The sequence below is a fragment of the Numenius arquata genome, chromosome 3 (genome assembly GCF_964106895.1).
Source record: "Numenius arquata chromosome 3, bNumArq3.hap1.1, whole genome shotgun sequence".
Classification (NCBI taxonomy): domain Eukaryota; kingdom Metazoa; phylum Chordata; class Aves; order Charadriiformes; family Scolopacidae; genus Numenius; species Numenius arquata.
The window spans coordinates 56,208,981-56,224,945 of record NC_133578.1 but is presented as its reverse complement, the minus strand read 5'-3'; the positions used below and the strand labels follow the sequence as shown (position 1 = coordinate 56,224,945).

At 39.0% G+C, this 15,965-nt stretch overlaps 1 protein-coding gene across 1 annotated transcript in view; it reads left to right on the top strand.

Annotated features, from left to right (window-relative positions):
* The window catches only part of UBR5 (ubiquitin protein ligase E3 component n-recognin 5), an 86,398-nt gene extending 76,547 nt beyond the window's left edge, over positions 1–9,851 (top strand). Inside the window, exons 46-59 of the mRNA XM_074145801.1 lie at positions 360–480; positions 568–666; positions 930–1,173; positions 1,750–1,861; positions 2,385–2,529; positions 2,823–2,953; positions 3,183–3,243; positions 3,570–3,745; positions 4,139–4,223; positions 5,318–5,473; positions 5,788–5,901; positions 6,734–6,878; positions 7,455–7,540; positions 8,671–9,851. Coding sequence (XP_074001902.1) covers positions 360–480; positions 568–666; positions 930–1,173; positions 1,750–1,861; positions 2,385–2,529; positions 2,823–2,953; positions 3,183–3,243; positions 3,570–3,745; positions 4,139–4,223; positions 5,318–5,473; positions 5,788–5,901; positions 6,734–6,878; positions 7,455–7,540; positions 8,671–8,883 — 1,888 coding nt within the window. The 3' untranslated portion in view covers positions 8,884–9,851. The remainder of the gene's footprint in view (positions 1–359; positions 481–567; positions 667–929; positions 1,174–1,749; positions 1,862–2,384; positions 2,530–2,822; positions 2,954–3,182; positions 3,244–3,569; positions 3,746–4,138; positions 4,224–5,317; positions 5,474–5,787; positions 5,902–6,733; positions 6,879–7,454; positions 7,541–8,670) is intronic.
* The last annotated feature ends 6,114 nt before the right edge of the window (positions 9,852–15,965 follow it).

Genomic DNA, 15,965 nt, shown 5'->3' with positions numbered 1-15,965 from the left:
CTGTGTCTGGTGATACTGACCACACTTTATGCAGGTAGGGATTGAACTGCCCTCACTTTGAATATCAGCTTTTTAAAAAAAATTAAGCTCTTAATTGAAGGGAGACCAATAACAGTGAATTCCATGTAGCGGTGAAGTTACATGCTTTGAGAGTAATTTCTTTTTGGAAGCAAGGCTTGTGTTTCAGCTGAAACTAAGCAGCTTCACTTGTTTTTGTCCACAAGCTTACTCTATTGTGTTGTTACTTATCAGAAATAAAGAATTCATTTGAAAGCAGAGGGTAAGAAAAAGTAGTACACAAAATGTGTTTGAAATCTAACTTGGTTTTGCTTGTCTGTCATTTTTTTCCCTCCTTTCAGGCCACAGTGTAGCTTCATGGGCATGGTTATATCTCATGACATGTTGCTGGGACGTTGGCGCCTTTCTTTGGAGTTGTTTGGTAGAGTGTTCATGGAAGATGTTGGAGCAGAGCCTGGATCGGTATGTATTTCCCAGTGTAATTGGGACTTACGACTAAATTGTTAATCTCCCTCATTCTGATTTTGGTTTTTATTTTTTGTTTTTAAGATCTTGACTGAATTAGGTGGCTTTGAAGTTAAGGAATCAAAATTCCGCAGGGAGATGGAAAAACTTAGAAACCAGCAATCCAGGGATTTAACGTTGGAGGTAAAAAATGTTAGTTTATCTTCTGAATTTATTTTCATTAAAAGTTGAATTATCACATGTTGCAGTAACTTGATAGGAGAAGTTGTATTTAAGAGTCTGCAAGCAGGTGTCTTAAACCTAACTTTGTGAGCTGAGTTGCAATTACTCCGTAGTTTTTCACAGTCTAATTGGTATTTTCTGAGTCCAGAAACTTCTTGCGAAGCTGAAATTCTCTCGGTATGATGATTGGTAAAGAAAAGAAAACTTTTTTTGTTTTTTACTAGGTTGATCGAGACAGAGATCTTCTAATACAGCAGACCATGAGGCAGCTCAACAATCATTTTGGTCGCAGGTGTGCTACCACTCCAATGGCTGTACACAGAGTAAAAGTTACTTTTAAGGATGAGCCAGGAGAAGGCAGCGGTGTAGCACGAAGCTTTTATACTGCTATTGCACAGGCTTTTCTGTCAAACGAGAAACTGCCAAATCTAGATTGTATTCAGAATGCCAACAAGGGTACCCATACAAGTAAGTGATGCACAGCAGTTAATCTACAGATAACATTCATAAAAGGCTTGGATGCTTTTTTCCATTGAAATACTTGGTATTATCTCAGAGATTTCTCTTGTTAGCTTAGCACAGGAACTGTGAAATGTGCATGTTACTTCTCTGAGGCAAGGAAATGGCTTTTTTTCTGCTTTCAGAAACAGGAAGCTCTTGTTTTTCTCGAAACAAGAGCCTGTTTTAGTTGCTTTCAGCTTTCTTGAGCATCTCTCAAGATTTTAGCCGGTAAGAGCTTATACATTTTAATATGACTGCTTCATCTGGCTTGCCATAAATACATATTAATGTTTTTGAAAGTGTTTACTTTATGTACAAAAGTATGTATAAATTATATACTTTAAGTGTTTTGGCATTTATAAGTTGGTACAAACACTTCAGGTACCTTTCTTAAGTTTGGCTGAACCCCAATCACTACTTCAAGTGATTTTGTCTCATTGATGTCTTTCAAGCTATCTTCCAAAACTGTCCTGCTTACACTGAAACTTAGGAGAGAGAAATACAACGATGTTTAAGTTTATGAGGTTTTTTTTCCCCTTTCAGGTCTGATGCAGAGATTGCGAAATAGGGGAGAGAGAGATCGGGAAAGGGAGAGAGAGAGAGAAATGCGGAGAAGTAGTGGCTTACGAGCTGGTTCTCGGAGAGATAGGGATAGGTAAGTAATATATTTTTAATTTGTTGGAGATACTTTGTCAAATAGAATAATTGCCTTGATTATTTTCAGGAAAGATACTTCTACTTCCTCAAATTAAAACTGTCTGTCTTTCACTTTCAGGAGCAATTTACAGGGTAACTTCCGTGAAATTCAATATATATTTTAATTCTTTATAGAATAATTATGCATACTTTAGCATTGATAGATGATGTCTCAAGCATTGATCTCTCCTCCTAAACAATAATAAAAACTTGTGTACTAGAATAACATTGTGAGGTGGTTTAGAAACAACACTGCTGTTGGTGGCATGTCTGACTGCTGTATCCAGAATACTAGCAGTATTAGAATCTCTGGTTCATTTTGATTCTGTTTCTGAATTATTGTCTCCAAGCAGCTGTGAGCAACACTACTATTCCCGCATAAAAGCTAATGCTATTTTGAATCTGTGTGCAAATTGTGTTGTTCCAGAGGATTTTTGCATATTTCCTCTGAAATGAGTACAAAGGGCTCTCATTTTTTTAAGGGACTTTAGAAGACAACTTTCCATTGACACACGGCCTTTTAGACCAGCATCAGAAGGAAATCCTAGCGATGACCCTGACCCTCTTCCAGCACACAGACAAGCCCTTGGAGAAAGGCTCTACCCCCGAGTGCAAGCAATGCAACCGGTAAGACTTATCTGTCGAATATACTTAATGATACATTGTTGTTGTCATCTTTTAGTTAAAAATTAATTTCCTTTTCCAGTATTGTTTAACAGAACTGAAAATACAAAAACAACCCTACATGTTCAAATAATCTATGGCATTTTCTTCAGATTTTGTTTCTGTAATTTGTCATATAGTTTAGGAGGTACCTTGTAATGCATTCTATATTGAAAATACTAACATTTCCATAAAACTGTATTTAAAAATAAGAGAACTGGAGGAGAATAGTAAGACATATCATTCCTTATCCCCAGGCATTTGCAAGTAAGATCACAGGAATGTTGTTGGAATTGTCCCCCGCTCAGCTGCTTCTGTTACTAGCTAGTGAAGATTCCCTTAGAGCAAGAGTTGATGAAGCAATGGAACTCATTATTGCACATGGCAGGTAAAGTATCAAGGATTTAGATACGAAACGAAAACTGATTTTTGTGGCCAAACTACTTGTATTGTGCTACATCTAACTCTGATACATGCAACTTATTCCTTGCTTTGTTTTAGATATATTTCTTTGGACAAGTGACTTGTTGACTTTGGTTTAATCTAATCTGTTTGGTTGCAGAATATGGCAATTCCTTATTGTGAAATTAAATCTGGCTTTTTTTTTCCTTGTCAAGGGAGAATGGTGCTGACAGTATATTGGATCTTGGATTGCTAGACTCTTCAGATAAAGTGCAGGTAACGAACTGTTGCACAAATTAAATTTGCTTAAAATCCAGTTGTTTCAGTTAATTTTAAAAGCTTAAGCAACTGGAGTCTTCCTTTATCATGCAAGACAAAAATCTAATTATCTTGTGGAGTTACCTTTTTTTTTTCTTTCTTTTTTTCTTTGGAAAAGATTAAGCAGTAACTACTCAAAAGTATAAAATGTTACCATTAGGAAATATCATGGAAGTTCTTCACCAATGAAACTTGAATCTTTGGGTCTAGTAGCAAATAGGTTGTCAATGTGTGTCAGTAACTACAAGTAAGTTTGTTAATTGCTATTCTGATTTTCAAAACAGGAAAATAGAAAGCGGCATGGTTCCAGCCGCAGCGTAGTAGATATGGAATTAGATGATACAGATGATGGGGATGATAACGCACCACTTTTCTACCAACCTGGAAAACGGGGGTTTTATACACCAAGACCTGGTAAAAACACAGAAGCAAGGCTGAATTGTTTCCGAAACATTGGCAGGTATGCTGCTATTAACTTCCTAGTCTGAAAAAATGTAAAAGACAAATATACAAAATGCCAGGGAAAGTACTGATGATCCAAGCTGCAAAAACTTGATTACTTTTATGCTCTGTATTTCTCACCTGGAGCTAAATAGTGGAGAGTTTGCACACGTTAACTTGGGGTTTCTTTTCCTGTTAAATTTTTATTTTACAATGCGGAAGTTTTATACTGCAGGAACTTTATTTTTTTTAAATTATATATGTCCATAATTTTCTTTTGGAGATTGATAGGGCTGGAAAGCTAGCTGCAACTTGATTCTTAGGATATTTTGACTTTTTTATGTGAGTTTGCTAAAAGATCTCCAATGTAATTTATGTTGTACCAAAACAAACTCCAAACATTTATTTTCAGAATCCTAGGATTGTGCTTGTTGCAGAATGAACTATGTCCCATCACGTTAAATAGACATGTAATCAAAGTTCTTCTTGGCAGAAAGGTAAGTTGAACACGGAAATTTTAATTTCCTGTATGTAAAATGTTGTATTTACAAACTGCTTTTTTTCCCCAATGTTCACATATTGACTAGCAGAGTTGATATTGGAACTGCAAGGATGCCTTTAAAATTAATTTGTAGAGTATTAATTTTTTCATTTCCTAGATTTTGAACTGAGTAGAGGTACTAGAAGTCAGGTACTCGATTAAGATGGAATGATTGGTAGTAAGTTAGCTTTTGACTCTCTTCAGAAACAGCTGTCTCCCCTTCTTCTCTTCCTGAGGTTGAAGACTCAGAGATAGAATCATAGAATAATTTAGGTTGGAAAAGACCCTTAAGATTATTGAGTCCGATCATAAACCTACCACTACCCAACCCACCACTAAACCATGTCCCTAGGTGCCACATCTGTGTATTCTCAAATTACCTCCAGGGATGGTGACTCAACCACTTCCCTGGGCAGCCTGTTCCAGTGCTCAACAAGCCTTTTGGTGAAGAAATTTTTCCTAATATCCAATCTAAACCTCCCCTGGTGCAACTTGAGTCTGTTTCCTCTTGGCCTATTGCTTTGTTACTGGGGAGAAGAGACCGACCCCCACTTCGCTACAACCTCCTTTCAGGTAGTTGAAGAGAGCTATAAGGTCTCTCCTCAGCCGCCTTTACTCCAGGCCAAGCAACCCCAGTTCTCTCAGCCACTTCTCAGGACTTGTTCTTGAGACCCTTAATCCATCAAATCTCTATTTATCTAAGTGATACTTATAAGAATTTGTTAAAAAACCAAACCTATAATTTTTCTTTGTAACCCCTATGCCCTTAATAGCAGGAAAGGCTTTACAGGTCTGTCTTTACGTTCTGCTAACGTGCTTCAGTTGAGTATTCTAATGTCCCTTCAAAAGCAGGCTGAAAAATAGGAGTTTGACTGCCTTTATTTCGAGTGTTTGTGTGCTTTGCTACCTGGGTTATGCGCTGCTGTATGCTAGTGCATAGATTAGGCACAGATCATGTAATTTCTAATATATCCTTAAACAGCTGGTATGTTTAAAACATCTAGTTTTGAACATCTATCTTTTTTTTTCTTTTTTTTTTTTTTTTAATAGGTGAACTGGCATGATTTTGCTTTTTTCGATCCGGTTATGTATGAAAGCCTTCGGCAACTTATCCTCGCTTCCCAGAGTACAGATGCTGATGCCGTGTTTGCAGCGATGGATTTAGCCTTCGCAATAGACCTGTGTAAGGAGGAGGGTGGAGGGCAGGTAAGCACACATAATCCATGTTCTTCTCAGATGGCAGAGGTAATGTTTTACCCTTCCTAGAATCAAATACAGTGATCTCGTTAGACATTGAAGGGTGGGTTTTTTCCTTGAAGGTGATGTAGAGCCTACCATAAAGCCTGGATAAGTGTAGTCAGTCCTAGGGAATCTGCAGAACTAGCCTGTAGTAGTAAATATTGCTTGTTTTTAGAGGGATACTAAGCAATAAATCACTGTGCAGCATACTGTGGCTGTTGTAATAATCTCACTTCCCCTCCCCCCCCTTTTTTTTAAATGGTCCTTGTTACTTTCCATAGGTTGAACTTATTTCCAATGGTGTAAATATACCAGTCACTCCTCAGAATGTATATGAGTATGTCCGGAAATACGCAGAACACCGAATGTTGGTTGTAGCAGAACAGCCTCTACATGTAAGTCTTTGGTGGAGTGTTTTTAAAAAAAGAGAGAAAAAAAAATCTGTAAGATTTCAGTCAGTTAATTTTCTTCATTCTTTTGAAGACATTCTTTTGAAGTCTTGACAGCTTGATTAAGAATATTTCATTTTCTATTTTTTTTTGAAATTGTATAGCTGTTTATGCAGTACTGTGAAGACTGAATACTTTGAGCAATTTCTCTTTTTTTATAGAATGAAAAATAATTTCTTTTAACCTTGATCTCATTGATTAAGCATATATGTTCATTTCTTGAGCTCAAAAGGAATTTTTGGTTTGTATTTAGCAGCTATTTTGTTCTGCTAATCTGTCACCTTTGATTTGATTGGCCTTATAAACAAAAACTAAAAAGAAATTTCAGAATATCTATTTCCAGTTTTTTCAGGATATTACTTATTTATATAAAATACGTGTACGCCTATAACATTTTTAAAGCAGAGTTGGCTGCTCAGAGTGGCTGAGGAAGCAAAGTAAAAGTAACGTGAAAGATTTTTCATAATTCTCATCGGATTCAGCATAGCTCAGCAAAATACCTGAACTACTTAGGAGCAGAAGCAAATGCATTCTCTAATGCTGGTGAAATACTAGTTCAAATCATTGCTGCTTTCTTTTGCAATAGTAGGTAGTGTTTATCAGATTGGTGCAGTTCATTGTTTCAGAAAATTTGCATCTCAAATGGTAAAACTTTGAAAGAAGGGAACAGCTGGGAGAATAATGAATTTTGAGTTAACAGGGGATCTCACATGGAACTTTTCAGTAGTGCATTTAAAGTGATACGGCTGTAATGTGAATCTTGTGGTTTTCATTTAAGGCAATGAGGAAGGGTCTCCTGGATGTACTTCCAAAGAATTCACTAGAAGATTTAACAGCAGAAGATTTCAGGCTTTTGGTAAATGGCTGTGGTGAAGTAAATGTGCAAATGCTAATCAGCTTTACCTCTTTCAATGATGAGTCAGGTATGAAATAACTTATTCAGAAACAGAGTTCTAGGGATAACTTAACACCACTTTTTCTGTGCAGAGTTACCAGTTACTAAACTTAAACTACCTCATTTGACATCAGTTAATAAGTCACTAAAAGTCCGAATAAAATTACTACTGTGTTTTATACATACCTTTGAAAATATTTACCTTCAGCTGTGGGGGAGCACATTTTCCAACTTTGCTGTCACTTGATGTTAAATACAAGGATTGTATTATTGGTAGCACATCTTTCCTTCTGAAAGTTTTGACCTAACTTTAGAACTATAAATGTGATGGATCCAGTCTAATATTTCTTACATAATTTTTAAACTATATTTAGCTGTTGTTAGGCTTTTGGGGAGGGAGGGGGTGAGAATTGTGATGAGGTACGTCAGAGTTAGCCTTTACATTCAAAAGTATGTGTTAGTTTTGAAATTACTACTGTCTCTAGTATCGGGGTGTTATGAGTGAGATTGTAGCTGAGATCCACCTTGCAGTGCATTTAAAACAGATCTCTTAAATTTATTGTCCAGTGTACGAGCTGAATTATTTATCTTTTATTTCACACAGGAGAAAATGCTGAGAAGCTTTTGCAATTCAAGCGTTGGTTTTGGTCCATAGTTGAGAAGATGAGTATGACAGAAAGACAAGATCTAGTAAGTTTTCTGTTCCCAGTGGAAACGTGCAGAACTGGAATAACTTTAGCATTGTTACTGTTTTTAACTGTGTCTGCCTGCAGTGACTTCCTATGTGAAGAGTTTAGGTAGCGGAGCAGGGTAGCAGGGTTTGATTAGACTTTCAGTTCTGGAAACATCAGGTGTGAATCCTAGACCTTCTTGCAACTGAAAGTAAGTGTGGTGTGTCCTTACCCATCTTCACAGGTCTCTTATGGAAGAACAGTTACAGTCCCTGCACAGTCGTTCTTAAGCTGAGTAACTGTGGCTAGTCAGCTGTGTCATGGGCTAGTAGGGTTTTGAGGTTGAATTCTCTTCCTGGATCATCTGCTCTCCTGGCTCCAGCGTATCCTGAGGGCAACACCTGTGTCCTCTCTGTAAGATGTCAGTAATCATACTATCTCCTTCTCAAAGCCCTTTAGGAATAGCTGATGAGAAGCATGAAAGAACAAGGTACTGTTCACGGGTTTCATTTTGGAAAACTTGCCTGTAAATTATATTCATTGTACTCTTCTTAAAACTATTTACTTTTAACTTTCTACTACTTAAGGTACTATCTTTCCTTTACAGTTTGCTAAAAAGAAATAAGGACTCATCTGAAAAGCGGAAAATGTAGAGCACATTTGTTAAGGAATATCTATGTTAAGGTTACACTTTGGTAGTGAGTCTGCTCTGCAAGTCAGTATTTTACACTTGGGACTCTGAACCAAATACTCTCTGCTGCCTTCTGTCTGCACAAGTACTATATTCTGTAGTCACTAACTGGTTTGTGAGAGATTCCTGCTGCATTTTGTATTGATGGCAGTCACCACCTTCCCAGATGGATCTGGGGACATTTCATTTACTGAGGATTTGTTGATACGAGTGCTGCTTCTATCAGTTGTAACAGAAGTATGTGAAATAATGAGCGGTTGAGGAAAGGAAGTGAAGGAAGCTACTACGAAAGCGTGTAGTGTGATCGCTGCATGCAGTTGACATCCTGAACAGAACGTAGTATGGTCAAACTTCCTGTGACTGTGCAGTTCCTGTTTAACCTACCCCTACACAACATGTAGGCCATATGAAATTTAGCCTTGTACAGCAAAATTTTAAACGCTATCTTCTTCTTTCAGGTGTACTTTTGGACCTCAAGTCCCTCATTGCCTGCCAGTGAGGAGGGATTCCAGCCTATGCCATCAATCACAATAAGACCACCAGATGACCAACATCTTCCTACAGCAAACACTTGCATTTCTCGCCTTTATGTCCCACTCTATTCCTCTAAGCAGATTTTGAAACAGAAATTGTTACTCGCCATTAAGACCAAGAATTTTGGTTTTGTGTAGAGTATAAAAAGTGTGTATTGCTGTGTAATATTACTAGCTAAGTTTTGTAGATTTTTCCATTTGTCTATAAAAGTTTATGAAAGTTAATGCTGTCATACCCCTGGTGGTACTTTAAAGATTTAAATGCAAACATTCCTGTACTAAATTTGTAACGTAAAGGCCTAAGGAGCACTGGCAATATCTGATTGCAACAGTTTGCTAGTCAATAACTCCTTTGCCTAACCCCAGCCAAAGATGACAGCAGAACAATATAATTTACACTGTGATTTATCTTTTTGCTGAGGGAAAATATGTAAAATGTTCTGAAAATTCACTGCTGCCTTTGTGGAAAGTGTTTCAGCAAAGGTTCTTGTATAGAGGGAGTAGGGAATTTCGAAATAAAAAATTAAGTATGTTCTGTGTTTTATTTTAACTTTTTTTTTATGGTGTTTAATTTGTGGTTGGCTGCAGTTGTGTATCATGTATATTGAACTTGTAAAAAGTTCCTGACAGCTCAGGTCCCGGAGTTGGGATCATCCACTTATGAAACCACTTTCATTGCAATTTTTGTTCTGATTGCATTGAACTCTGGCGCATCAGATACCATCACTAATATTTTGCATGTAATCTGTACCTTTAGTGGGTTTCTTTTGGTTTTGTTTTTTTTTTTTGTACATATGATGAGGCCAATGCACAGTATTTCATAGTTCACAATCAACATTTTTGTATCCCTGTTTCAGTGAGCAGACAGTCAGGAGGTTGTTCCACTACCAATTCTAACCTGACACTTGTACTACGTTATTAACTATGTAAACTCAGCCTGGGCACTTTCTGGTAACTGTAAAATGTTTATAAGATCATGATTATTGAAGATACATTTTGGAAAACTTTAATGTTCGTGAGCAGCTTAACTTCTTTTGTATCTAGCCTTTTTTTAAGTATCTTGTTACAGTTTTTTAATAAAGAAATTACAGACAAAATACCAAGTCATACTGAAGAAACAATAGTTTTTATTTATTTAGCCATTTATACTTTAGCTAATAGCATACACTAAACATAGTTCTTCATTAAAAATCTGAATTTTGTAACTGAAAAATTGACCTGCAGAAGACATTCAGCCCACATTTTACAGTTAGCAGAGAATCCTGAATGAAACAGGCCAGGCAACCCCTTCTTTTCACAGAATTGGTTTGAAGGGAAAGTGGCTTGTTCTGAAAAATCTCAAGGTAATTAGGTTAGAATAAAATTCTCAAATTGCACTGTAGTGGGTTCTACTGTATGTTCACTTTTGAAGTGGTTGGTTGCTTTTGGGGAGGGCGGTCTTTGACCGTAGCCTAGGACGTGTTTTCCCTAATGCTTGAGAGATTTTTGAGAGTTAAGAGGTGATTAACAAAGGAAGGAGCTACTTTTTCTGTGTCAAAACAAATTTCTGAAAGCGTAGCAGACTGAGGTATTGAAGGTTAAGAGCTTTTGTGGTGGTGATGTTCTTCCTTGCTTCTCCAACACCATGAGTCCTTGTTAGTGATTTTTTTTTCTTTCCTTTGTTGGGAAGAGCTAAACTAACATTTCATTACAAGCCAAGTGGAATTCACCTTTGCCAGAACTCCACTGGGTTTCCTTTTCTGTCAGCCAGTTGAGGATGACCAAAAGTTACCTACAGCTCTGACTTTTAAAAAAGCCTCTGTTTTCGTCATTTATTTAGTGCTAGAGGTATGGAGGACAGTTGAGATCAGAAATTCTGATCACCAGTTGCCAAATTGATGCCGAAAATACTTTTTTCTAAATAAGACTGTTTCAGGCTTGTGGAGTTAAACTGCACATAAATCAAGTAAAGAGATGTAGAATTATTTCTGCATGTACTAATAATTTCTAAATCAATCATCCTAGAAAAGGATAGTTTCAGCATACGAGGACTAGAGTCTAGTCTGGATTTCTTGTTGTGACCTGCAGTGTGTCTGAAGTTCAAAACTGTATCGGATTTTACAGTGCTAGTATCCATTCAAAATAAAAAGCAGTACAGCTACACAAGTCTAGCTATAGGTATATTAGTATAGAGAAATTTATACTGGTATGGCTGTTCTCATATGCTGAGGAGGATAGTTACAAAGGTACGAAGCAACATCCACCTTATGCCTGGATTTCTAACTGGTGTAATTACTTCCATTACCAAAACCGCCTCTAACTGAAATGTGTAAAGTTAGTAGAAAGCAACAAGAGAAACTGTTTAGAAAAGGCATCAGATCTACAGTCTGTAAAATAAAGCTCCCTCCCTCACAAAGCTTTGTGAGACTTGATGTATTAAAAAGTATCCAAGGCCCTTGGATGAAAGGCCATATATAAATGTAAAGTACTGTGTGTATATATATATATATGTATTGTGTGTATATGTATATAAGTGTATGTGTATGTATAACATATAAATATATGTTATATGTATATATATTTCTGTATATAGCTTAAACATTTTTTTTTTTAAGTCCTGTAATGTATAGCTAGACAAAAATAATGCAGATAACTCACAGTAGCTCACCATATATACACACACAAGACATTCTGAGAAGCGGAGAGGGAATCTAGAATGATTTATGCTGTCGTCATTGACTTGAAATGTGTATGTAGCTTTATAAATAGCTTTTTTCCTCTGTATGGTATATTTAAACTATATCAAGATTTTAATAAGAAAAATGTTTATTAAAATCATACACCTCATCTCCCTTTGACTTAAGCCCTTCTGTTAGTTCATTTTTAAGATGTAGAGAAACTAGTTAAAGGAAAGTTCTGTAATGTTTACAATTTTTTAATAGTCTAAATCTTTAGCCTTTCGTAACTGCTGAAATAGGAGACAAAGGTAGCTACTAATAAAATGTTATCACCAACTGCTAGACTAGTTCCTATTCTGAATCTAGGGAAAACTGACACCTTAGTGCTAACTTCCATGGCTAATTCTCGGTGTTTGTTTCCGTTCCTCCAACACAGAAGGCAGATCACTTGTTCCAGCTTTGACAGTTTTCCAGAAGTGAAAAATTGTATGAACTTGTCATCAAGTGGCCTCTCCCATCTGTTCGGTTTGGGAGTGACTTTTTTTTTCCCCCGGCAAGTTAGTCATTGGGTCATTAGATAACAGGCAGAGAACAAGCTGGCAAACTGGTGAATCGAAAGCAATACCCTTCTTGTACAGCAGCAGTCACTCGGGGAGGCAGAGGAAAGTTTTCCTAATCTCTTAACCTGCCTTTGGCTTTTAAAAATGCACAGTTGTGTACAGACCTGATTTTTTTTTTTTCAAAAGTTGACTTCCACATGCGCATCTGAAGAGAAGTGCGTGGGGAGCGGAGCGTGAGCCTTCCCTCCATAGCTGGGGTGCGGGTGGGAGCAGTACCCCGCTCCCCGCGGGGAGCCCTAGCTCAGCACCCCCCCTCAGCGCTGTTAGCACCGTGTGGAAGATGGGTCAGCGGTAACTTCCTCCTCGGAAGCTGACAGCTGTTCTCCTTTAACTCCCTTCCTATAGCGTCCTTATAACCTGTGGATCGTGTCTCTGTGTGTGAATCTGTAAATGCTATTCTGAGCTTTTTCTGTGTCTGTGCTCTTCGCTCCGTTGGCGCTTGTATTTCTCCAGCTTCCTCTCTCTAGGGCAAACTACAGACACGTAGCTTAGTAGCTTTGGTTCCCTTTCTCTTCTCAAGCTCCATGTAATCTCACCTTTTTCCTCAACTCTTCAGTTTGCCTTTGTAACAAGAAGTCTGCCAAAATTGAATAGAAAATTCTGCAAGTCTGGATTTCAGTGCGTGTGACATTTGCTTATCCCGGGGTGTGAATGTCCACGCACAGATGGAAGTGTGTAGGTGAAATGGTCGTGCAAAAGCTTCAGTGACTCTTGAGCTCGCAGTGCTGGAAGTTCCCGCGTGGTCTGTGTGGGGAGGACGTGAACAGGCTTTACATCTGGAATCTGGCCTCCATCGCAGCATAGTCGTTGCCCAGCAGGACTTCCAGCACCATCGGTAGCACCAACAGGTCCTTTCCTAGGTGGAAATGCCTTTCATGGTTTTAATTTGCAGCTATTTCGAGTACCTTATCCTAGAGCAGTTTTGCTGAACTGAGAAGCAGAAAGGGCTTTTAATCTTTTTATATATCTTTGAAGGATTTTCTGTGGAGTTGTCTTTAAGAGGATAACTTCATGTCTTGCTTGAAACACAAGCCTGTAAGTGAGGCTTTTCTCCATCTTTGTCCACGGCTTTCTTAATATAAAGGCATTTTTTGTCATTAAACATCACCACGAGCTGCTATTGTAGTAATATTCCCTTTAGTATAGCAGGAAGCAGGCAGTTGCTACCGAGTGTTCCAGAGCTTTTTTTCTGTGACGGTGCAACTTTTTTCAATAGCAGCTAAACGCCAATGCGGAGGTTTGAATAATACAGTCATGGGAACCTCTTGGAAAATAGGTTGCTGCCACAACCTGTGGGAAGGTTTCTCTGCAAGGAGACTCTTGGAAGAAAATAGTTGGTTTGGACATACTGGTATCATTTGGAAATTAATTTTCAGACAGTACACAGTTTTAAGCTGAAAAAGCAGGTAACACTTTCACTTATAAATGACAATTCTTCAATTTATCTGAAATGGCATTCTTCATGTAAAACATAATATTTATAAAGCATTTTTAAAAGGCAGCTTAGTATTCCCAAAATAAATAATATCTTTTAGGGGAGGGAAGGAAGAGGCATTAAAGTTCAAGCTGTGATGACTGCACTTTGGATGCCTCTGCAGATAAAATTTTGGGACATACTTTGTACCAGTAACTTTGTTTACTTTGCCTTGCCATGAAAGTACTTTGCCCAAAAAGTTGTCATTGATGCTAGTATGGATTACATTTTCTCATGCTTTTATTATTTTCAGAGCTACTAAGCACGGCATGAACTTGCAGATTGTTCTCATTCATGTCTTTCCAAAGGAGGACGGGGACGGGCTTTCTTGTTGCTGTTTTCTTGAGAGGATCAGAATTACTCTGTTGGGATAAAGCAAGCCTTGGGAATGCAAAGCTGTGCTGGGAAGCCCATAAGGTCTGGATCTGTCCAATGGTGTACCAAAGGTGTGTGCTGCTGCATTAATGGCAATTAGCAGAGTGAGGGAGCTGTTGTGAAGCCACAGGCCACCCTGCAGGAATGCCCGTTCTGGCGAGCCACCCTGCTGGGTGTCTTCTCCGCTCCCTGCTGTGGAGTGTCCTGCACCTCTGAGAAGTGCCACCATGCTTTCAAGGAGGTGACAGTGGACGTGATCCTGTGGATCAGAGTCCCTCCCCACGCAGAAACACCTCCCCAGCTCCCAGTGCATACGTTTGTTGTGAGCGAGCGCAGGTGAAGGGCCGTGAGGACCAGGGCATCCCCGGTAGTTAGGAGCTAAGGAATGAATACAGCTCCCACCACCCCTCGGGGAGGTTGTTCTAAACAGGACATCATAGGCACAGCCGAGTACTCTGAAATCTTACAAAACTGTGCAGAATGCTATATTTCATATGTATGTTTATTTATTGTAAATGATTTTACAGTTCCACAAGTGCTTTTCTGTATTTCAGTATCAGGTACATGATGTAATTAATTTATATAAAACAAAACTAACAGAAGTTGGTGGATTTTTGTGGAGGTGCAAGAACAGCCAACTGCTGTTTTGTTAATCCTTGTGGTATGTTTCCTTCGCAGTCCTTTTCCTTTGTATATTAACCTTTAGGCACCATGTAAGTAGACCTTTGCTGTGCCTGTGCATCTGTCAAAGCGCGGGTGTGACTTCAGGAAGTTATCCCCCAACACTTGAACTCCTTTCTATTGCTAATTATATTAATTTGTGGTAGTCCTTAAATCTTGTCAAATACTCAACAGGACAATCCCTTATCTAGGGAATTTTGGAAAGGCAGTCACGATAATCAGGTTAGAGGGCTGAGACAACTGATGGGCAGGTCAGTGTTATTTACTACAATTATTGTGCTCGAGTTATAGTGCTTCTCCGTTTTGCCCCTGAAACTTCACGTGTCTCCTTCTTAAACCATCAGCACGCTCTGCATTACACACAGCGATATAATTTGTCAGTGTTAATGGGTCAGTTGGGTTTGCTCTACATCAATCACTGTTCCTCTAAGCATTGGCTCTGGACAAAAAAAAAATGGAATCCCTGGTACTCGGTACGCCAGCGAGGGGAGCTGTCGTTGGATGTGAACGTTAAGGAACTTGTATGGGTATCTCTGGGTAATAAAACTTAAAGGCTGACTCAGCGCAGCAGTCAGGTAACAGCAGATGTTGGTGTAAAACCATCTTTCCTCATTGACTCTTTGTGTGTTGCTGGTGCGCTGTTTAGTAATTTGCTGCTTAGGCGTGTGTTTCTGCTCCTCAGAATACTTGATGGAAGAAGAAAACCAAAGCCGTTCTCATGCTTAGGACCAGCACAGTCACAGCTGCAGAGATCTCGCTGCTGAACTTTCCTCACCCCCTGCCCTGGTGTGAGGCTTGAGCTCCTCTCACAAGGTGTAAAAAAGCTGCAGGAGGCAGATATGGTCTGGAGGATCCCACACTTGGGAAATGGGGAGAGGGGAGGTCTCAGTCACGCTGTGGCAGCCAGCTGCCTTCGAAACAATTATCTGAAATTCTTAATGACAGAGAACTAACAAAGCCAGAGGTTCCCTGCCTGGAAAAGGATACCAGAATCCCTCGCAGCCCCTCCCTCTGCACCATCTCCCTTCCCTGGCTGTGGGGCGGTTGGGGATGTTGGGCCAGCACTTGGACTGGGGAGAACTGGGCAGTGGTCGCAGGGATGGTGCACAGCATCTATGGACTCGTCTCCACTGAGGAACGCCAGGTCTTCCTCCTCCTCCTCCTCCTGAAGGGACCACCAAGGATTCCACCCTCTCTCTTGGCCTCAAAGAGTGGCTCAGTCCTGCTTCTCTGCTGCCCAGCTGTCTTGGTGCTTGTAAACTTCTAGTTCTCACTCACTGGGATTTGCTTTTAGATCTGTGTCTTTGATTTCAGGTCTTCATGATGAACCAGGCCATACCCAGTGGGTGGGACTTTTAATCTGTTTTTCCTACGGGCTATTTGATTGTTTTGGTAAATGACCCTCATGTCCAC